Genomic DNA, 24,387 nt, shown 5'->3' with positions numbered 1-24,387 from the left:
CTCTTGTAAAAAGTTGTTATCAACTCTTGAACATGGATATTAATTTACTCTATTTGGGAGGGGTAGGAATGTACTGAATCATAAATAAGATAAGCAGAGCTATTTCTCCCTGAAGCTTCCATGCTAGAGCGTGACCCTGGCAACTAACAATTACTATATAGTAAAATTTCAGAGACTTAAGTGAGGAAACCAACCATGCACAGGTCTGAGGGAAAGAATATGTGCAACCCTAAATCCATCAGTAATCACTAATTCATGGCAATATTGACATCATTAATAGCCTGAAGATTAGTTTTAATTAAGTCCTAGGCATTATTTAATCTGCTTATATTTGAATTTATAACTAAAAATAAGCTTATATTTAACATAACCACAGTGTTTTCTTTTTTAAGAAAAAAATATTTACTAAGTTCAAATATCTCCATCCTTATAAATTCATAGGAAATTTTGTTTCATTGAATCTGGATCAAAACCCAATTTATACATTGCATTCAGTTAATGTTTAAGTTTTTTTATTAATAGAAATGTTATTTTTTTTAAAAAAACATTTATTTTTAAGTTGTATTTGGACACAATACCTTTATTTTATTTACTTTTATGTGGTGCTGAGGATCGAACTCGGGGCCTTACATGTGCCAGGCGAGCACTCTACCTCTGAGCCACAACCCCAGCCCAGAAATTTTATTTATTTTACCACTTCATATACTACTTGGAAGAAGAGTGATCACAGGTCCTACATATTAAACATCTCAAATTCATGTTTAGGGTTAATTATTACACATGAAATTAAACCATAGATTGGAATTGGGGGATCAGTGTCTTTTCTCTTTGTGCCCTTGACCTGGCTTCAGCAAGGCCTAGCTCATGTTTAATATTTAGTTTATTCTTACCCATATCCCTGCTCCCATATTGGTTTGAAATGAATCACAAATGTTATATATTTTTATCTGTAAATATATCATCATGTAGCTCAAGGGTACCTACTGCTCCTTGAATTAAACATACGCCCAGGCACATACACAGGTTACTTTTATCACACTTAAATAATTCCTTAATAGATGCACAGTGTCAAACTTCCATTGTTTAGAATGTCTTAAATATTTCTTGGAAATTGGTAGTTTTGGGGGCTTTTTCAGATTTGAGTGTAATCCTTCTCTCCCAAGGGAAAAAAGGCTATTCAAAAGTGATAGTATACTCTTACATTAGAACTGCATGTCTGATTGTCTCTTAACAAGCTCTTGAAACTCAGTTTCAAGGTAACAAGGGTTAAAAGAATGGTGATACTTTAGGTTGAATAATTACTCTTCATTTATGAGAAGTAAAGCAACTTAGTAGAAATACATAAAAGAATATCTTTCCCTTATTTTCTATTTGCTTATTTAGGAGTATAGTCAATATTAGAAAAATTACTTTTCCCCCTTTATTTGCCAATTTTCAAAATAGTGGTTTGTATGTCTTCTACCAATGCCAAGGCTTTTTTGTGGGGTGGGGGTGGATGGAGGGTGTACTATTATAAACAGTGGTTGAGACATATTTTAGATATTTCGTTGAGTTTTACTGATTCTTAAATTGTCTCATCATTGGATGATGGGATCATTTTGTGAGGTACAGAATGTACCAGGTTCAGCTGACTTATTTTCCCCCAATCCCTGAAATAGAGCTCTTGCTACAAACTCTTGGTTTCTTTTTGTATGAAATTGTATTTAAAGATCACAATCTGGACATATTGCTACTGGATTGAACATTATTAGTAAACTTTTAATGGAATCTCGGAAATAATTGTATTTTTAAACACTCCCCCCCCCACAAGTTTATATTGATAAAGATGATTCAGATTTTGGGCTGAAGTGAAGGGTTTTTATTTATCTTAAGTGATGTTATCTCTCCATTCTCCGTGCTAAAAGTTTTTATTGCCCAATGGTAATTACATTGTGACCCATTTGCTTTACCCCACACCAACTTAGTAAGATTCCAAAAGAATTATTAATGAGAAAGTTGTAACAATTTTTTAATAGTTCTTTTGGTTCTTGAAATATAAGAATACTTGTGGTCAGCTTTTTGTCCTGTATAGTCACTTATTATGATTCCTGTGTTTGTTTATGCCACCAAGTGATTTGGTTCATCTGCCATTTATCTTTCTTTCTTTTTGGTATTGGGAAGTAGACCCAGTTTGCTTTACCTACTGAACTTCATAACCAGCCCTTTTCATTTTTTATTTCAAAACAGGGTCTCACTAAGGTGCCCTGGTTGGCCTTGAGCTTGCAATTCTTGCTTCAGCCTCCATATTGCTGTGATTACATGTATGTGCCACTATGTGTGGAGCTTTGATTTTAAGGGATTACTTTTTAAAATTTAATTTTGCTTTTATAATTGTGTAATAATTTACATGGTTTTAGAATTCAAATTTACAAATAAGGTATATTCAGAAATTCTTTTGCTGTCTCTTTTCCCTCTCTCCTCCTTCCACATATCAACCGTTTAAAATGTACGGCTTGTCCTTCTATTAATTTAAACAAAAAATCCTTATTATCCACTCCTCACATACTGTCTCTCTTAGATAAGAGAAGTAAGCTTTATAGATTCTCTCTAGCTCCTCATATATTGAGGGCAAGAATGAGATTCCCAATTCCTTTTGTAAAACTGTCATATTACTTCATTATTTGGAAGTACATAGTTTAATTTGACCAAATCTCCCATTATTAAACATTTGGGTTATTTCCAGGTATGTTTGTTGTTTGCTGTTGATGTTTTTTTTTTTTTTTCTCTCCATGCTGCAGTACAATAGAGTTTTTGCATTTTTTTTCTTGTATTCAGACTGGATTTTCAGAAGCAACTTGGAAGTGAGTAAATGCACTGCACTAACAATTTTGGTAGATGTTGTAAACTTGCACTATTGGAATTGTACCCCCCAATTTTTTTGTTTCTACAGTAATGGGTGACAACTGTATGGTGTCACACTTTTGGATATATGTTTTTAAAATTTTATTTACTTATGGAGTCGTACTGGGATTTGAACTCAGTGGTACTTTACCACCGAGCTACATCTTATCCATTTTTTGAGACTTGGTCTAAATTGCCAAGGCTGGCCTTCAACTTACTAGTCTGCTTTAGCTTCCTGAGTTGCTGGAATTTCACTGTACTCAGCATTTTTTTAGATTTTTTTCAAATGTACAGGTGCAAAATGGTAATTTATAGTTTGAGATTAATCAAATATTTTTAATAATTTTTTTCCTCTTTGATTAACTTTTCTTTGAATATTTCTTTAAGTAGTTACCCAAGAGATTATAATACATATACTTGTTTATTATAGCCTGCATTAAATTAATACTTTATCATATCCCAAACAGTGCAAGAACATCTATCCATCTTTCATATTGCTGTTTTAATTTGTTAGACTTATATACATACTAGAAACTTGATAAGGCATAATTTTTGTTTTAGACATCCATATTCTTTTATTTGTTCTTTGCAATGCAAATTCCTTCTCTGTTCCTTTCTTATCTCAAGAATTGTTTCCCTCTAGCTTGAAGAGCTTTTTTTTTTTTTCAAATAATGCAGGATTGCTAATAATTTCTCTCTGGTTTTGAGAAATTCTTAATTTTCCTTAATTATTAAAGGATATGTTCCTCAGGTGTAAAAATTCTCATCACTATGGAAGGCTTATGTAGTCTCTCTTTAGCAGCCTTGTTGGTCTTTAAAGTCAGTATCTTTTTCCCTCTGACTTTTTTTTTTTTAATGGTTTGACTATGCTAGGATGAGGTGACTTTTCATTGACACTTAATTTGCTTGGGCTTTGTAGCCTGTGAATATGAGATTTCGCATTTTTATTAATTTTGGAAAAGTTTTGGCTGTTATTATATCAAACATTGTTTGGTTTTCATTAGCTATTTTTTAAAAAAATTAGGTTCTCCTTTTTCTCTTTTTATTCTTTTCTTTTTCTTAGGTGTAGATGGATACAACACAATGCCTTTATTTTTATGTGGTGTTGTGGTTCCAACCCGGGTCCCACCCAGGCTACACGATTGCTCTACCGCTGAGCCACAATCAGTCGCAGCCCCTTCATTAGCTTTTAAACTATTCTACTTTGCTTTTAGGAGTATCAAGATCATACGTGCTCAGACTCTGGACTTTATCAACCAACTTGTTTTTTTGGCTGTGAGATTTTTTTTTCTCTGTCCAGTAGCTGTTGACCATTTTCAAATTCAGTAATTTTTTTTTCTGCTGTCATCATCTTTTGTTAAACCCATCAGTGAGTTCTTAATTTCAGGTGTTTTTTTTTTTTTTTAATTTTAGGCAATGCTTTCATTATTTCATTGTAGGTTCTAGTAGTGTTTAAATTCCATATATTGTTATTCCCAACCCCTTTTGTTATTTATTTTGAGACAAGATCTTACTCAGTTGCCCACGCTGGCCTTGAACTTGGATCTTCCTGCCTTAGCTTCCCTAGTAGGGAATTGTAGGTGTTCACTACTACAATTGACTTTGTCCTTTAATTCTAATATTGTTCTTTTATTTTCTCTGTCCACCTCTTGATCTCAGTTCCACATTCCTAGTTCTTCATAAATCTACATTTTATACAAAAGAACTGAAGAATTCCCCATATGATATCTTCTGCCAATGATGGTTTCCACTTTCTCTCTTTGAAAAATAAAGGGTCATAAGCTCATCACTCTTAACTCGAATTTATTCAAGACTTGAGTTTATTTTTAACAGAATTGCAGTTTTGGTGTGACTCATTTCACCTGTGGCTCATCAATGTTTGGTGGGGCCCTCCCAGGATTTTTTTCTAGAAACTTATAAATCTTTGTGTGCTCAGGGGCTTAAAAATATAACAGATATCTTGGGGGGGGGGATCTGGTACTATCTGTGTGCATTTGAAGAAGGCGGCCTCTGACTCTTGAGAATACAGATTTTTTTTTTCTTCTGTTTAAAATCAAAATGTTTTATGTAGCCCCTGTTCCTTTACATAGTTTCAGAACTCAGCAAATAAGTCTGGTGGGGTAGGTTCAATTCAATATGTTAGGCTACTTTGATAGGATTCAGCAAACTATTGCCCAACTGCCAAATCCAGCCTCCTGCATTTTTTTTTTTAATATAGCCTGTGAGTTAAGAATTTACATTCTTAAATGGCTAAACAATAATATTTAATTTGTGTCATGTGAAAATTAAAGTAAAATTTCAGTGTCCTTTAAGTTGTTTTGAAACATAACCACATTCTTTTGTTTGCATATTGTTCATGGCTGCTTTTGAACCAGGAGTTGAGTAGTTGCAGTAGAGAGTATATGGCCTGCAAAGTCTAAAATATGTTTCTGGCCCTAGATAGGAAATATTTGCTTGCTAACTCTTAACCTACAGTAGTGTTTCTCAAAGTGTGGTCTCAGTTTTTGAGTGAGGTTCTATGAAATCCTTGTATGGAGTAAGGTGAAAACTAGTAATAGTAATTATTTAAGTTTATCTTTTTCTACTTTATTGATGTTTAAATTAATTGTGTAAATGTATGTTGAGTAAAATTACTGGTAACATATAAGAATAAAAGTAGTGGCTCCAACTTGTCCTCACAGTCATTGTATTCAGTAAGAGATTGAATGTAGTTGTTTATTGCCACTCCTAGTTAAAATAATAATAATAATAATTCTAGTTTTACTCAAGGATATTCTTGAAGAAAGTTAAATAACTGAGTTAGGTCTTTATTTGTGAATTCATGTTGTTTTAATAATCTTTGTGACAGAATGGTGGCTAGTTTTTTATAGATTTCATCTCAAATAGCATCTCCACAGATTGAGTTTAGAAGTAGAGTTGAGAACCTGGTTGTCATTAACATTAGGATGTCATTAACATTAAGCTTAACATTAAGATGATTTGCTACAGATATCCAATGATGCCATCTTCTATTTATTTAATTTTTTTTTTTTTTTTTTTGTACCAGGGATTAATCTCAGGGGCACTTAACCACTGATGCACATCCCCAGCCCCTTTTATATTTTATTTAGAGACAAGGTCTCACTGAGTTTGTTACAGCCTTGTTAAGTTGCTGAGACTGGTTTGAACTTGAGAGGTACCTCAGCCTTCCAGGCCCCTGGGATTACAGGCATGTGCCACTGCACCTTGCCTGTTTATTGTTTTAATATTGTCATTTTCCACATAATTTTAAGAGTATAAAATGGCACTACATCCAAAATATACTGATATCAGTTGGATTTGCTTTACATATTAGAGAATATATTCTTTTAGTTTTGGCTTTCTTTTATTTTCAATTTGGCATGTGTTGTTTTTATCTCATGGTATTGGGTGATATTGGTCTTGTTAAAGAGTTTCATATAATTTGAATTACCAGCCCAGATATAAGACCCCTGTTGAAGGGCATTGTGTCATTTTTTTTCCATTTTAGATGGTTGTGCTGTTTAAGATACACTTAATATGAATTTCTTCATCCTTTTAAAGTGAATTTTGAAGCATCTTAGTGCCCCTCCCCTTCACATAAACACAAAAATAACTGGAAGTAGAGTATACTCTAACTGTAAGTACTTTCAGATCAACACAAGACAGGTAGTCAACAGTAATTATGGAATTCATTAATAGTCACAGTCTTAAATAATAGAGAAAACACATCTTCCAAGGATCACCATGTGCACTTTTTATCTCCCCTGCAAAATTACTGAAGCTTAATTACAGTAAGAAACTTTAGGCTTTGTTGTGAATTACAAATTGGTTATCAGTATCCCTCAAATATCCCCCTAAAATTCCAAATTCTTTGCATTTAAACAGTTACAATATGGAGTAGAAAAACCTGATAAAGAGTGAAAAGGTATAAGAAAAGAAAGGGCTTGAAACATCAACTTTAGGCTTGGTAAACATTAATTGGAATTAATTATGGTTTCATGTAGGAAAATGTCTGTGAAAAGTGAAATGGCTTTTTGACTGTCTTATTAAGCTTATTGACAACTCATTTCTCAGTGGTATTTGAGTCTCAGTTTTTGCCAATTGTTTGGTTAATGAAATTGTGTCTTAAAATAGGAAATACTCGATAGCCAGAACCTACACATGAAATGAGAGAAGATGTCAAGGCTATTTTGATGTTTTTACAGAATCCTTTGTTCTTTCTCATTCTTCTTTGTTAGATGTATTATTCTATTTGTCTTTATTTTCTTGCCCTTTTTTCTGTTGCTTGTATCCCATTTATTTTGGTGGCACATATTTAGAGGAATATAATGTTTCCTTTGAAGTCTTGGTTTTTATTATTGCAGAAAGCTTTTACTTGGTTTTTTTATTCCTTTAAAAGTAGGTGTATTAAAGTTATCAGGTCATAGTATTTGTTTTTGCTGTTAAAAAAACTAATGAGCTTCTTTCAATCAAATGACAAAAAATAAATTGTATGAATACCAAATAAGGTAGAACAGATCCAACTAATTTGATTCTTCTTTAACTATGCTAGTAGTGTGTATTGACCTATAATAGACCTAGCCTTTAGTTGCAATCCAAGGAAGATAAATCAGCCACTTATCAGTTAGTCACACCTTAAACTAAGCAATACTTTCCTTAAATGTTTAAAGATAATTTTTTTTTTTTCCCACCTGAAGGTTCTAAGGCCCAGCAGCTTCTTCAAGGACTACAAGCCAGTGATGAAAGTCAGCAGCTTCAGGCAGTGATTGAAATGTGCCAGCTGTTGGTCATGGGAAATGAGGAGACACTGGGGGGGTTTCCTGTTAAGAGTGTCGTTCCAGCTTTGGTAAGCATATGATGTCCCTTTGTTTCATCTTAATTGTCCTGTGAAGGTTCTTGAGCTTATTGTCATTATAATTTTAAAACATGATAGAACTAAGAGGAGTCTGTGCGTAGGTACTTTTATCTTGTGCTTGTAGATATTAGGAATGATGGCTAATGGTAACTTAATGAAAGTTTGTTTTCTTTTTTTCTTGTTTTGACGTTCTGGGGATGAAACCCAGGGTCTTGAACCTGGTAGGCAAGTGCTCTACTAGACTATTTTTTGATGAAGTTGCTTGATATTTGATAATGACTGGCTTTCCATTTTTAAATTGTTAATCCTGTCAATAACACCTTGACTCTTACTGTGTTACTGGGGGTACCAGGGATTAAACTCAGGGGCACTCAACCACTGAGCCACATCCCCAGCCCTATTTTGTATTTAGAGACAGGGTCTCACAGAGTTGCTTAGCACTTCACCATTGTTGAGGCTGGCTTTGGACTCTTGACCCTTCTGTCTCAGCCTCCTCAGCCACAGGGATTATAGGCATGCGCTACCACACCTGGCTAATAGTGTAAGCTTTTTGTTTTAACCTCCTGATCTATGGGGCAATAATAACAAGAAACTCACTTTGGGTTATCTTTGTGGACAGGAAAGGTTTAGTGTTTGGTAAGTATGTGCATGACAACAGTGGACAAGCCAGTATTGCCATATAGATCCTTCCAGTTTAAAAGGCTTTCATTTTTAAAAAGGTTTTATGTTAAGAGGGAAAAAAAGACCTTTTTAAAAAAGTATATTAAAAAAGTTTATATTGGTTCATGATTCTGGAAGTCCAACATCTAGGGACTAGGGACTACATCTAGTGATGGCCTTTTTGTTGTCAAGAGTCTTGAGGAGAGACAGGAACCACACTTATCTTTTCTGGTCATCCTTCACCCTCCATTTCTTTTATTGATGCATTAAAGTTGTATATTATGACATGCACACAATATTACAAGATAATTTGTCCAATATCATTCCCCAGTATATCTCCTTTCCTTCTTCTCCCCCCTCTACTTCCCGTCCCTTTACTCTACTGATCTCCCTTTGATTTTTATGAGACATTCCTTATCCCCTTTCCTTTTTCCTCTTTAGCTTCCATATATGAGAGAAAACACGACCTTTGACTTTCTAAGTTGGGCTTATTTCAGTTCTACTCATTTTCCTACAAATTAAAAAAATTTATCTTTTGGCAGAATAAAATTCCATTATGTATATATGCCACATTTTCTTTTTTCATTCATCCATCAGTGGACACCTAGTTTGGTTCCATAGTTTGACGATCAAGAATTGTGCTGCTGAAAACATTTATGTATGTATTGCTATAATATGCTGACTTTAGTTCTTTAGGGATAGATACTGAGGAGTGGTATAAATGGCTCATACGGTGCTTCTATTTGTAGTTTTTCTGAGGAATCTCCATACTGATTTCCATGCTGCTCTTACTAATTTCCAGTTCCACTGATAGTGTGTTCCTTTTTCTTTGTTAATTTTTTTTCCTGTCCTATTTAGTGTTCCTTTTTTTTTTAAAAAAACAAAACAAAACAAAACAAACATCTCTTCAGCTTTTATTATTGTTTGTTTTCTTTATGGCTGCCATGCTGACTGGAGTGAAATGTCATCACAGTATAGTTTTGATTTATATTTCCCTTGTCGCTACGGATGTTGAACAATTTTTTCATATATTTCCTGGCCATTTGTATTTCTTTTGAGAAGTGTCTGTTTAATTTCTTTGCCTAGTTATTAATTGGGTTGATTGGAGGCCCGGGGGTATAACCTTTGAGTACTGTATTTCGGATACTCTGCAGAAGAGTAGCTGGGTAATTGGCAAAACCCTATCAAAGGGTTGGGGATGGTGTTGCTAAGTATGTAGCTCAGTGGCAAAGTACCTATGGGTTCAGTCCCCAGTAACAAAAAATGGATGAATAAAGCAACAAAGACCTGAGCTAACTTTTGCTATTTGCTATCAATAGTTAAAATGAAGAATCAATGAAGTGTAGGAAGAATTTTGGGAGGATGAGAGTACCTGGGATTGAACCTCAGGGCCACTTACCCGTTTAGCCACATTTCAGCCCTTTATATTTTTTATTTCTAAAGGGTCTAGCTAAGTTGCTGAGGCTGGCTTTGAACTTGCAATTCTCCTGCCTCAGCTTCCTGAGCTGCTGAGGTTATAGACATGCGCCACCAGGCCTAACAGGAGAAATGTTGACACATAATTGAATTTACTTAATTTTCTGCTTATTGCAATATTAAGTACTTATTAGATTTGAGCCTTAGATGATGTTAATACTGACTATTAATGAGTTGTCCAAATTTATCAAAAATAGATATCTACCTATTACCATATACTCATGTAACCATAAATAGTCATTTTTGGCTTATGGGAAGCTATAACCATTTGTTCCATACATATTCCATCCAAAAGTTGGGCACTTAAAGTACTCTTTCTGTTAACATGACAACCCTTGTAGTTTAGACTTAAGTGGTTGATTGTAGGTGATTTGAGATGTTCAGTGTTGTTTGATCCTAAAATGTGAGGCCTGTGGGTATGTATTTTTTTTTTTGTTTTAAAACAAAAGTTGTTTTCAGGACCTGGTATGTTAGTATCCTGTACCTGGTATGATTCAGAGCTGAGAAGATACATATTCAATTGAGCATTGTATTATAATATGTGATATCTGTTATTGTAGTTAAGACATTTAACTTAAAGGATACTTTGACTTGTCTTTAGTACATTTGAAATTTTCCATTGCTCTTAGAAAACAATGAATTGACTGCCTTAGCTCCAAGGAGGAAATTCCTTTGGTGAGTCAGATTTCAGGAAGATGGAGTATATATACTGCTAGCAGTTTTGCATTCTTTTTGTTGTTTTTTTTTTTTTTTTTTTTGAAAAACATGGTTGAAATCTATTCAGGATCTTTTCCATAAAAACAAATAAAATCAGGTGTTCAGAATCACTTAGGTGGAATAATTACATTAATTTGTCTTAATCAGTTTCTGTTATGATCAATCTTGTTTTCAGAATTTTAAGCTGAGCTAAATGGTGCTTATTGTTTAGAAAGCTTGTTCATAAGTGTTGTAAACTGTGATCCTGAACCTGGGCTGACACTTATTTCTTGTTTTTGTGGTGCTGGGGATTGAACCCAGGGCCTCCTACATACTGGGCAAGTTCTCTTCCACTGAATCACATCCTTGTCCCTGTGCTGACATTTGCACTGATATACAAATGTCAGTGCAATTTTAGTCTCTGTGCATTTATCTGGCAAATATTTATTAACAGAGATAAGTCTCCAGTGATCATTAGTGGGATTCTGAAGGTGGTTAAATCCACCCAAAGGTTGGGTTATAAGCAAGAGAAAGGATTTGACTTTGACCTGGGTCATGTGGTGATGTTTAGCAATATGCTTAAATTAGAACTGTAGCATGTAACTAATGCCATCCTAAATGTACATGTAAGTTGTGCACAGCCTTCTAGGCTTTACCTTTATGTTATTTTTGTGAGGAAAAGTCTTGGATTAATGCTTTTCAGCCAGGCACAGTGGCTCACTCATGTAATCCCAGTGGCTCAACAGGCTGAGGCAGGAGGACCTTGAGTTCAAAGCCAGCTTTAACAACTTAGTGAGACCCTGTCTTTAAATAAAAAGTCTGGGGATGTGGCTTAATTGTTAAGTGTCCCTGGGTTCAATCTACAACAAAAAACAACAAAAAAGAAACCTTTCCATTTCAGTTAAAGAACAAGAAATGTTTCTAGGGCTATTCTAAGAATATAATTTCTACTTTGTTGTCTTTTTAACAGATAACATTACTGCAGATGGAGCATAATTTTGATATTGTAAGTATATATTGTATTTTTAAATACACTTTAAGTTTTGCTTTTGAGTTTTTGAGTAAAAGCCTTCTTTCTTTCTAGATGAACCATGCTTGCCGAGCCTTAACGTACATGATGGAAGCACTTCCTCGGTCGTCTGCCGTCGTTGTGGATGCTATTCCTGTCTTTTTAGAAAAGGTAGACCTGGGGAACAGAGTTTAAAACTCTGGAATTCCAACTTTCTTTAAACTAAAGTATATTTTTTAGCCAAGATTCCAGAAAAATATTTTATGGTTTACAGACCATTAAAGTTTGAAGCTAACAAATCGTTTATAAAATCGGCCCCATGTTACAATTTTTAGTAAGAACAGTTTCCACATTAGTTTATTATCTTTAAAGAACATCCCAAAGGGCTTGGTTTAAAAATAATGTTTCTAGGGCTGGGGATGTGGCTCAAGCGGTAGCGCGCTCGCCTGACATGCGTGCGGCCCGGGTTCGATCCTCAGCACCACATACCAACAAAGATGTTGTGTCCGCCGAGAACTAAACAATAAAACATTAAAAAAAATTCTCTCTCTCTCTCTCTCCTCTCTCACTCTCTCTTAAAAAAAAAAAATAATGTTTCTAGAAAATCCATCAGTGAAGTTGATAGCTGTTTATATCCTATCCTTATTGTGTAGCTGAAAAGGTTGAGGCAGAGTGCCTTGAGTAAAGACATAAAATTAAGTCGGTGGACAAGGACAGTTTTTTTCATATGGTGTATGTATGTTGTGCTTCTGGTTTGTCTTACGAGTCTGTCTTTTGATGTCAGTATGTGGCCCAGGCCTATCTTGAATTCCTGGGCACAAGTGATCTTCTCAACTTATTCTCTTGAGTGCTTGGACTATAGGTGCTTGCCAATATGCCTTTTCAGTGCACAGTAAAAGTTGTTTTATTTGATAAGCATGGAACACGGTGTGTAATTCTAAACCTGATTTTAAAATATTATTATGCAAAACAACTTGCCTATTTCAAATGTGAAGATTTATTCTCTACATAAAATGTATTTTCAATATCTCAAAATGGAACAAATTAATTGGGTGGAAACTATTAGTTGGCTCCATTTTATAGCTTAAGCTCAAGGAACTTGTTTCTTATGGTGGGTTTCATTTAGAGACTAAGTAGATGGGTGTAGAAGTTAACTTATTGGAAAAGAACTTAAATGATAACCTTAAGTTATTTATTTATATTTATATTTTCCCAGCTGCAAGTTATTCAGTGTATTGACGTGGCAGAGCAGGCCTTGACTGCCTTGGAGATGTTGTCACGGAGACACAGTAAAGCCATTCTACAGGCAGTAAGTGTCGTTACTAAAGGACTATATTTCATTCAGTGTTGTATTTTAGATCTGCATTTGTACTAATTCTGTGATTACAATCACTGTAAGAAGCACACGTTGTTTCCAAAGTAATTAGCTAGGCTTTTTAATAGTTAGTTTTTTGTTGTTCTTGTTGCCTTAACAGTTTTCTGTATTTTAGGGTGGTTTGGCAGACTGCTTGCTGTATCTAGAGTTCTTCAGCATAAATGCCCAAAGAAATGCACTAGCAATTGCAGCCAATTGCTGTCAGAGTATCACACCAGATGAATTTCATTTTGTGGCAGATTCCCTCCCATTGCTAACCCAAAGGCTAACCCATCAGGTAAATTATGAACTTATTTTATGTGTCACAAAATAGTTTTATTATGGTTATTCCAACTAGTACTATAAATCTTCGAATGGGGATAACTTTAATAGGTTACTGTGTAAGATTTTGGTGTATTTACCCAAATTAATAGTAATGTGTGTGTTTGATATTTTTAATTATTTTGATTTTAAGATTAATTTGTTATTGTAGCAAACATTAAGTGTTTACTATGTGATATGATCAGAATTTATTCTGGAAAGATCACCTTTTCTTGAAAGGGTAAGGATGGGATCAGGTTGAGGATATGGATTAAGAAGACCAGAAGAGAGACAAATCTGTCCCAAATAGAAATGAAAAATGTAGACTGAAGCTGTTTGGCATTGGCTAAGAGTAGTCATGTAGAAGGTAGAATCAAAGGAATAGAATTGGTGATGCAGTATGAAAAGCAGGTTTGTAAATTTCAAGGTTGTAGAGAAACTGAGTTTTTAAAACTGTAAATAAATGTTTAGCATAGAATGTATTTCCTTCTGATCTCTCTCTCTCACACACACACACACACACACACACACACACACACACACACACACAGAAAGTGCGCGCAGTACAGTAATGTTTTACAATTTTGTTGTTATGCTGAAGAAAGTTTTAGAAATCTGGCTTTAAAATCACCCAAAGTATGCTTAAAAATGTGGGAGATTAGGTACATAAAATACGTTTGAATAAATAAGGGATTTATATAAGATGGATAAATGAAAATGTACATTGAGTCATCCCTGAAATTTTTATGATCAAGACAGAGTAATGCCATTCACTTTTTTCTTTGTTCTTTAAAATACAGTTGACTAAGGTAATCTTTTTATAGGCTAAAAATATATTCTCTAATTCATTGTGATAATCAGTACTATATAATGTCCTTATTTAGAAATAAGATATAAAAATCAGAGAAGTTAAATACTTGGCCACTATTTGGTAGCACTCTTTCTGGTGTTACATAGTGGAAGTGAAAGGTGTAGGGCTTTATAAACCTCAATTTCTATTTTTTACAGAAGTAAGTATTTTTTTATGTATGAAGTCTACTTATAAATTAGGAAAAAACAAGGTCTGTCAAAATACTAGTGAAACTAGTAAAATATTCTTTCACTTATTATGAGGATTATTATAAATGTTTTCTCTAGAGAGATCATTGTAATTTTTATAGTGAATAGCAACTTGTTTTAATAGTAAATCATTTCTCATTTTGTAGAATTGAATCTTTCCTAGAATGTTTTTATACGGACTATAACAAATCTATGCCCAAGTTTTGGCATTATCAATACAGTTTGTCCTTTGGTATTTGTGGGGAATTGATTTAAGCCCTCTTTCCCCCCATTTAGAAAATTTGTAGATGCTCAAGTCCTGGCATACCCCTGGTTCACAAACTTAGACTTAACTATTTCTGCCTTTTTAGTGTGTATATATTTAAATATTTCTATTTGGAATATTTTAAAATATTTATTGACATAGCCTTTATTTTAGGTATTTGATTATATAAGCACAATATTTATTCTTCCTTTACTGTGTTTTTGCTTTTCATCTAGTAAATCAGTATAATTAATAGTACCAACGTTACCTTACCTAGGCTCATTTATGTTTGAATAACTTATATCTACTAATTGAAGTCCCCTCAGAGAATTAGGAGTTAAAAAAAAAGATAATATAGTGTATTATATTTTTGTATGAAGTATGACCATGCAAATTTTTTATTGATAAACTTAATTTTTTTTCTTTAAAAAAATAGGACAAAAAATCAGTAGAAAGTACTTGCCTTTGTTTTGCACGTCTCGTGGACAACTTCCAACATGAGGAGGTAATCAGCATTTTGTCATTGGTCATACTTTTCTAAAGTTGAGTTATCAAACCACAGTTTAACCTTTTTTTTTTTTTTTTTTTTTCCTTGTGTTCATGAAGAATTTACTCCAGCAGGTTGCTTCCAAAGATCTGCTTACAAATGTTCAACAACTGTTGGTTGTGACTCCACCAATTTTAAGTTCTGGGATGTTTATAATGGTAGTTCGCATGTTTTCTCTGATGTGTTCCAACTGTCCAACATTAGCTGTTCAACTTATGAAGCAAAGTAAGTGCTGTTCTATGACTGCATTTTAAGCAAGAAAAGTCGCTTGTTTTTCATTGATAAGTAAAGTCCACATAAGCCAAACAAGAGATTTTGAATGACATAGGATATTAAGGAAGATGGGTTGGGGATGTAGCTCAACGGTACAGCACTCACTTAGCATGAGCAAGGCCCTGGGTTCAGTTTCATGGGGATGGAGCAGGGAGTCATGGAACATACATATATATGGATGGGTGTGTGTATGTATATAAAATTTATATTGGACAATATATTAATGTTTCTAACACAGAATTTTAATACTGTCACTTAAAATATTTAAAAAATTAATCCTTGGTGATTTGGGGCTATTGACCCAAGATCATTGATTTCTATATAATATGAATCATACAAGAGTTTCTCATTAGAATTTTGAGTTTTATGTTATCAGTAACTACTTGCATTCAGTTTTGGGGTACTAAAATCATTTTTGCCCATATTATATTTTCCAGCAGCTTATGTGATTCTGGAATGTTTTCTTCCCTCAAAAGCTCAAAGTATTTTACTTTATTTGCTAATTTTGTGTTTCCATACCTTACCCAATGTTCAGGAAATAAAATTTTATTGTGTTAGTATTGCATACAGTTGATTGTTTTCTGCCTTAAACCTTTGATTTCACAAATTAATGTCAGAGGGTTGAGACTTCAGAAAACATATTTTGTTTATTTCTAGTAGAGTATTGATCACATTTTTGGAACACCTATAATTATGATTAATTTCATACCCATAATTCTGATCTCTGAGGGTATTAGTTTGGGAGTCAGCAATGATATTCACTGATAATGTTTGGTACATTAGTTCAGACAGTATATTTAGCAGTACAATATTTTCTTTTGGGGGAAACTTCAGTTTTTATGTAATTGAATTTCTTGTGAATGAGTGCATTGGCACAGAACTTGATAGAAAGACCAAGTGTTTGTTGAGGAGACTATTGAAAAGATTAGTCTTTCCTAAAAGTACTTCAGAGATGACTGTTTTGCCTGTGTCATGAATAGCAAGCTCTTGGCCTGAATAAGACTAAGAAAGATTTGATTCCTTCTCGAATAGTCTCAATTCACTTTTCTTACCATTAAAGTCCCCAGGAGCTCTTTAAACTTTATATTAGCTCAGAATTTCCATGACTTTGATTTCACAAATTATCTGCAGCTGTTGTGTTATATAGTAGTACATACAAGTTTGGGAAATTACTGCTTTACTTTGTTTTAACATTTTGGAATTTAACATGATGCATATTTTCACCTCTTTAACTCCCAAGAAGTTTCGCACACATTTATCATGGAGGCTGCTAGACATAATTTTTTTTTCCCTATATTGATATCAGAGAGGAAATGTGGACTTTTTCTGTTTGTTTATGTTTCTGGTCATTCAATTTCTTTAAAAAAAAAAAAATTCAAGAATTGATGACACTTGCCTAGCGTGTGCAAGGCCCTGGGTTTTATCCTTAGCACCACATAAAAATAAATAAAGATATTGTGTTCAACTACAACAAAAAAATAAATATTAAAAAAATTGATAATGCACAATTTTTTTTTTTTTTTTTGTGTGTGTGTGTGTGTGTGTGTTGCTGGGGGTGGGGGTTACTGGGATTGAACCCAGAGGCACTTTGCTACTGAGCACCAACCCCAGCGTTTTTTTAAGTTTTTTTTTTTTTTCCTTAAATTTGGCTACAGGGTCTTAGTTTCCTGAGGCTGGCCTTAAACTTTTGGCCTCTGAAGTCACTGGAATTACAGGTGTGCACCATCATGCCCAGCCTTTCACATTTCTTGAAAAAAGAAAAACTACCTTTTTTAGAAATTTTAATCACTTTCACAATTGTACATTTTTGCATATCTGTAATAATTACAGAAACACAAACACACACTAGCAACCAACAGAGATTCAGCTCTGTCCACAGAGTGACTAAACCTGTGGAGACTGGAAGTTCTTTCTATTCACACTATCAATGCACCTGGGCAGTTTTCATGCAGCATCTTCCAGAAACTGATTAGTATCTTCTGGGAATGGAAACTTATGTAGAGAATTATTAAAATGAGCCTCTATATGAAGTTGATAACTAAGCAATGTCACATAAGGCAGTGGCTTTCCTGATCATAGTAGGGAAGCTCCAAGCGTTCCCAGGTGCTACATTAGATCCTATTTGCCATACATTTTCATTATATTTGAATCAAAGGTATATATATCAATGTATGTGAATACGAGTATGTTGAGTGTACTTTTGTACAAAGTGCTGTACTCCTTAAGGAATGTAGTAAAAAAATTCTCATTCTCTGGTTAGATGGTTGTAATTTCAATTAGGAACCCAGTTAGAAGGTTTGGATTCAAGAGTGAAGTCCTTAGAAAGAAATGATTAAAATCTACATAAAATGTCTTCTTAGGTTTTTATTGTAGTTAATTTGGATTTTTTTTAACTCTTATTTTTGTATTATGTTGTTTTATAAGACAATGTGATTGTTTTCCCCTAGGGAATGATTTATTTATCCCCCACACCCCCTTTCTCTTTTTTGGTACCAGGGATTCAGGGACAGTCAACCACTGAGCCACATCCCCAGAGAAAGGGTCTCACTGAGTTGCTTTTGATAAGGCTGGCTTTGAACTCAATCCTCCTGCTTCTGCCTACTGAGCTGCTGGGATTATAGGCATGTGCTACCATGCCCAACTTGATTGTCTCTTAAATTAGGTACTACAACTAATTTAATAGGCTGTTGTGTTTTCTTGCTGGTTTCACAGATATTGCAGAAACTCTTCACTTCCTGCTGTGTGGTGCCTCCAATGGAAGCTGTCAAGAGCAAATTGATCTTGTTCCACGGAGTCCTCAAGAACTATATGAACTGACATCCCTGATTTGGTAAAGATGGGGCTAATAATAATTCTGTAGTTTGTGAGGTTATTTTAGAAGTCTAACATTCACCCATAGTTCAGGAAGCTACTTATTAAAATAATTGCACTTTTTGTTTTCAGTGAACTTATGCCATGTTTACCAAAAGAAGGCATTTTTGCAGTTGATACCATGTTGAAGAAGGGAAATGCACAGAACACAGATGGTGCGATATGGCAGTGGCGAGATGACCGGGGCCTCTGGCATCCCTATAACAGGATTGACAGCCGGATCATTGAGGTAGTAGTTTCATTGTACCATTTAAATATGTCTGTTTTGGTGGATAGTGGGTGTAGGGATGGAATGGGAGGTGGGTGTGTATACTTCCGGTGTGCTCAATTTTGAATTAACTTAAGATTCTCTCATTTTGTCTCCTGAGAACAAGGTCCTCATTTCTGTTCAGGTCAGAAAACATGATGTTCTAGTCCTGCTTCTGCTGCTAACTACCTGATTGACTTGGAGCAAGTAATTTAAGTTCTTTGTTCCATAGTTTCCTCATTCTTGAAAGGAAACATTGGAGAAATTAGGCTACATGCTTCTAAAATATATTTACTTTTACTTCAATTCAAAAGAAATCTCCCACAAACAAAGATTTACATACCTCCGTAATTTTTAAGAGCTACAACATGAAAACAAATATCTAGCTCTGGGTGAATGATAAGGAAATTATGATATATATGTAAACTCATAATTTGGTTATTAATGGGATAGATTTTGATGACATAAATGAAAAATATTATACACAAAAATTATATGAATCTTTTGGGAACTTCATGAGAGAAGAATAATACAAAAGGAAAGTACCAAAATGTCAACAGTGATTTTTTTTTTTTTCCTGGCTTATTTATTTTGATATTTCATTTTTATTTCTATACTTAATGTTTACACTGAAATATTTTTTTAAATTCTCAAATCAGCAAAATGTTTGCCACAGCTTTGAAATATTGCATTGAGATGTTATGTATCCTTTACTAATATTTTCTATATATAAAATGCCTATAAATTTTATTTTCTAATTTCAGCCTTCATATTTGAATATTCTTGGAACATCACACTTCTTTAAAAGACATCCGTCTTTAAAGATGTTTTCCAGTTAGTGTCTGAAAATGAATTTTTGAAATAAAATTTAACCATCGACATACATTTTAAAATTAAAACCTCTCATGAAGAAATCTAAACTCATAGTGAGGCTACTATTAGTGAAAGTGAACTTGGTTCTTTTGTGCATTGTTAGCCTTAGAATGTAAGCAGACTACACTTGCTAGTGGTCTTCATCTCTTAAGTGTTCTGTTTAGCATTTTCCTGGTAATTGCACTTCACTATTAGCTTACTCTGTTGTGTTTCCTAAGAGTCCTTTCTTACATTCAGTCTTGCAGTGCCAGCCTAAATTGAACTCTAAAAATGAATGAATAATCTGTGGCTTGTAAGACTGTCTGAAGTCAAACAGTGTTCCATCTGCTGTGTTCAACCTTGGAGATTACTCTCTTAGTTTTACTTGTGTTCCTTTGGATCTTGAGAGTACCATTTAAATGTAAAGTCTTCTTTGTGTACTCAAGGACAATTGTATAGGATCATTTTCTTTAAAGGAGGATATTGTGGGTTACAAAGAATTCATTATATAAATAATCTTTCTGATTTAGGAATTGGATTCTAAGATTATGGATAATAAATTTTTTTCTCTCAGCTATATCTTAAAAGCTTTCGTTAAGTTGGGGATATGGCTCAGTGGTAGAGCACTGGGAAAAAAAACTTCTTTAATGCAAATGGTAAAATGGTATCTTCATGTCAGTGTTGCTATATGGCTTTGTTTCATTAGAGTTTTATATGCATTTATGTCTAAGGGTGCCTCATAGGAACTTAGGTATATATCTTTGTTTAATTAAAAATGATTTATTGAATAAATGAATTTTGTCATATCCACACTTATTAAATCTTCCATATTCTGTTATCTCATCATCTAAGACCTGATTGGGGGGAAAAATGTAAGATAACATGTATGGAGGGTTCCCGCTGTGTCTTAAGGTAATGAATTTCTCCATGTTTATATTCAAGGTTTCTCTTTCTTTGCTCTCAGGCAGCCCATCAGGTCGGTGAGGATGAGATAAGCTTGTCCACTCTGGGACGAGTTTATACTATTGATTTTAATTCTATGCAGCAAATCAATGAGGACACGGGAACAGCACGTGCCATTCAGAGAAAACCTAACCCATTAGCCAATACTAACACTAGTAAGTACTTTGGAAGTTAAATAGTGCTATACTGTAGGTAGTGTTTTGTGTTTGCATAATAAATAATTGTTTCATTAAATATCCTTATTTAGCTTAAGGCACTTACTAAGAGTAATTTATGGGTTTTTTTAGTTTGTTTTTGCTTTTTAAAAATTATGTTCCTTATTTGATCAATGAACCATATTACTTAACTCTGGTGTCTTTCTCACAGTTATGTCTCAGAACTGGCCGGTCCTATTAACCCTCTACCTTTAGTTTTATTATTGTTTTTATTTTATGCCTTTGTGACAAAATTCTCTTCTTCACTGATGAAGAGAACAGATGATAGTGATTTTTTTTTTTCCATGTTTCTGACACCACCCATTTCTTGCACCCACTCCTTAATTAAGAATTTCTCTCAGAATTTCCCCTGGAATTCAGTCCATTGCTTTTGCAGCTCTAGTTTAGATTGCAGTGGTCAGCAAATATTTTTTCAAAATGGGTCAGAGAGTAAATATTTTAGACTTTTTAAATCATAATTCTCTATATTGGCCAGTGTCTTTGTAGTTCAAAGCAGGCATATACAATATACAAACCAATGTGCATGGTTTGTTCTAATAATAATTTATTTACAAAGCCAAGTGATATATTGGGCTGGACATTCCAGACTTTTTCCAACTCCTGGTTCATCAGTTACTTTTTCCCTATACTTCTTTCCTCTAAGCAAAGTGTGACAAAATCCCCTTGTTTATCCATTTTATTTAGCTTTCAGCTAAGTACTTTGCATTTCTTGGACTCTGCTTATTTCTTAAAAATGTTTTAGTTTGTTAGTATTGAAATTTCCCCAGTATTTCTCTGAATTATGTATTAGTTAAATAAAATGATATGGTGTGGTGATATACTTCATTATCTTTAGCTGGCTATAACAGTCAATAGTTTCCTGTGTATAAATTTTGACTTAGTAGTATTTTTAGTGTGTAGACCACAGTTGAATTCAACAATGAAAATAATGTTCTATAATGAAAAAATTTTCAAGCAGATAATTACATTGACTTAATTAAATACGTTGTGTATTGTGTTTCTGAAATCTTTTCACTATAGAACTGTATTTTTTTTTTTTAAATAACAGGTGGATATTCAGAGTTAAAGAAGGATGATGCTCGAGCACAGCTTATGAAAGAGGATCCGGAACTGGCTAAGTCTTTTATTAAGACATTATTTGGTGTTCTTTATGAAGTGTATAGTTCCTCAGCAGGACCTGCGGTCAGACATAAGTGCCTTAGAGCAATTCTTAGAATAATTTATTTTGCGGATGCCGAACTTCTGAAGGATGTTCTGAAAAATCATGCTGTTTCAAGGTGTGTTCATGGAAATAGTAAAAACATTTAGAAATTCAAGTCTTTGCAAATAATTTCAGGAACCTCTAGAATCAGTATACAGAAAAAAATATGTACATGACTGGAGCATAGGAGCCCTGTATTAATACAAAACTTTAATAAAAAAAGTATAAAATATAAAAGTTAAGAATTTAAGAAAAAATGTTAGAATGATGGCGTGGTTTCATGACAAAAATATTTTGTTCTCAAATTTAAGGTGATGTGGCCAAAAATAATGTCAAGTTCAGACAAAGTTTTTATATATGAATGCTTTCTTTTTTTAGTCACATTGCTTCCATGCTATCAAGCCAAGACCTGAAGATAGTAGTTGGAGCACTTCAGATGGCAGAAATATTAATGCAGAAATTACCTGATATTTTTAGTGTTTACTTCAGAAGAGAAGGTAATGTCATTCCTTGTAATAAATTAATGATCAATCATTCAGTCTAGATAGTACTTAAGTAGAAATAGTTTTAAATGTACAGACAATCTGAGCTTTTTAAAATACCAGATATTTACACAGTTAGAGCTTAAGTGCCTGTAGAATATCTTTTATGTATTTCTAAATGTTTGTATATAATATAAATGCAGTTAGTATGCTTTTTAATGTAGTCAACTAATGAATACTTAGTATTTTTCAATGAGTTGAATGTTTCCTTAAATACTAAATTTAAAATCAATTATGGACTTTTAACATATAGGTAATATATGACCACCCATAAAGATTCCTTCAGAAAGTCAAATGTTGCTTTGTTTTTTGTTTTCTAGCTATTTTATTTTTATTTGGTCTTCTTAGTTATACATGACAGTAGAATGTATTTTGACATATCACATATACATGGAGTATAACTTCTCATTTTTGTCGTGTACATGATGTGGAGTTAAAATAATCGTGTATTCATATATAAACATAGGAAAGTTATGTGCAATTCATTCTACAGTCTTTCCCATTCCCATCCTCCTTCCTAATTCCCCTTGTACAGTTCAGTGAAGCTTCACCCGCCCCTACCTGTTGCTTTGTTTCTTAGAATCATATCAACACACCAGAAAAATTCTCATTAGAAGATATATTTTTCATTCTTTTTAAAAGATTTTTTAAATTTTTTTCTAATTTGTTATATATGTCAGCAGAACACATTTCAATTCATGTTACATATATAGAGCACAATTTTTCATATCTCTGGTTGAATACAGTGTACAGTCATACCATTCTGTCTTCATACATGCACTTAGGGTAATGAAGTCCATCTCATTCCACCGAGGATGTATTTTTTATTGTGTGGATAATGGAATATTTTAAGGCTTGGAACAGTCTTCTAGAATGCAGTTTGTCTAGTTCTTCAGTTTGCACCATTTGAATGTCAAAATCAACCTGGTAGATCTGGTACTTTTCCATTTTTTTTTTAATGAAGATTTCAGAGATAAACCTATCAGTATTACCTAATTGATCAAGAAGTTCTTAACAGAAAATTTTTTAAGCCTTTCTGGTCTTTTAGGATATTAAGGTCTTATGGAGACATGGGGAAAAGTTATTTTCTCCCTCAAGTAATTTTTTAGTTTCATTTTCTGTTCTTTTGACCATTTTTTCTTCGACTGTGTCTTAATTTCTTCATATCTTGAAAATGAAATAGATAATATAATAGTATTGAACAAAATGGGAAGAGGCTTTCATCATTAAAGTAGGTTTCATTTAAATAACACTGTTTTGATTTCCTTTGGGGCCGGGGGTGAGGGGATACCAGGGATTGAACTCAGGGGCACTTAACCACTGAGCCACATCCCCAGCCCTTATTTTGTATTTAGAGACATAGTCTCACCTCGCTTTTGCTGAGGCTGGCGTTGAAGTAGCGATTCTCCTCTCTCAGTCTCCCAAGCCGCAGGGATTACAGGCAATGCACCACATGCCCAGCTTTTTCTTTGTTTTGAACAGTTTTCTTTCTTTCCTTTTTTTTCCTTCTCTTCTCTTCTCTTCTCTTCTCTTCTCTTCTCTTCTCTTCTCTTCTCTTCTCTTCTCTTCTCTTCTCTTCTCTTCTCTTCTCTTCTCTTCTCTTCTCTTCTCATCTGGAGTCTTCCTCAGCACAATGAGAATGTGTTTATTTTCCCTCAAATTCATTCAGATTTCTATATAGTTTCCTTGCCTTCATGTATATACAATTCTGTGATCCTACCCCAGATGAGAATCCCACCTTATAAGTTTACAGTTTGGCTTTCTTCATATGCCGCCAACAGTGACAGTCACCATCTTGGACAGCAGTGTCAACTTGTAGCACTTGAAGTTATAAAACAGTACTATGTTCCTCCCTCTCCCCTGATTGATCATATCATAAGATGTACTATATTTCTGTAATTGATTATTGTTTTTATAATGAATATTCTAAACCCTGAGTAGGACTTTATTTGCAGTCCTATTAAATTTTATATGATCTGGTTGTTTTTGTTTTGTACAATACTATGTATTGAACCCAGAGGCACTCTACCAGTAACCTACATCTGTATCTCTTTCTACTTTTTATTTTGAGGCAGAGTTTTGTTAAGTTATTGAGGCTATTCTCAAAACTTTTGTTTCTGTT

The 24,387-nt window shown here is 33.8% G+C and overlaps 1 protein-coding gene across 23 annotated transcripts in view; it reads left to right on the top strand.

The window, feature by feature from the left end:
• The window catches only part of Trip12 (thyroid hormone receptor interactor 12), a 150,889-nt gene that overhangs the window by 90,090 nt on the left and 36,412 nt on the right, over positions 1 to 24,387 (top strand). For 13 of the 23 annotated variants that reach the window (XR_013424355.1, XM_040267969.2, XM_040267973.2 and 10 more), the window contains 12 exons: positions 7,578 to 7,726; positions 11,538 to 11,573; positions 11,652 to 11,747; positions 12,793 to 12,885; positions 13,067 to 13,228; positions 14,991 to 15,059; positions 15,161 to 15,326; positions 18,087 to 18,204; positions 18,318 to 18,477; positions 20,309 to 20,462; positions 21,571 to 21,799; positions 22,102 to 22,220. Coding sequence is in view for 21 of the 23 variants with exons in the window: in XM_040267969.2 (XP_040123903.1) it covers positions 7,578 to 7,726; positions 11,538 to 11,573; positions 11,652 to 11,747; positions 12,793 to 12,885; positions 13,067 to 13,228; positions 14,991 to 15,059; positions 15,161 to 15,326; positions 18,087 to 18,204; positions 18,318 to 18,477; positions 20,309 to 20,462; positions 21,571 to 21,799; positions 22,102 to 22,220 (1,551 nt within the window). In the remaining 2 variants the exon portion in view is untranslated. Of the gene's footprint in view, positions 1 to 7,577; positions 7,727 to 10,500; positions 10,547 to 11,537; positions 11,574 to 11,651; positions 11,748 to 12,792; positions 12,886 to 13,066; positions 13,229 to 14,990; positions 15,060 to 15,160; positions 15,327 to 18,086; positions 18,205 to 18,317; positions 18,478 to 20,308; positions 20,463 to 21,570; positions 21,800 to 22,101; positions 22,221 to 24,387 lie in introns of those variants that run through there. The other 10 variants (XM_078018155.1, XM_078018150.1, XM_078018158.1 and 7 more) reach the window with 4 other exon arrangements.

Source organism: Ictidomys tridecemlineatus, chromosome 7 (genome assembly GCF_052094955.1).
Source record: "Ictidomys tridecemlineatus isolate mIctTri1 chromosome 7, mIctTri1.hap1, whole genome shotgun sequence".
NCBI classification, from domain to species: Eukaryota; Metazoa; Chordata; class Mammalia; order Rodentia; family Sciuridae; genus Ictidomys; species Ictidomys tridecemlineatus.
The sequence above is the reverse complement of the archived record's forward strand: the minus strand, read 5'-3'. Positions and strand labels throughout refer to the sequence as shown.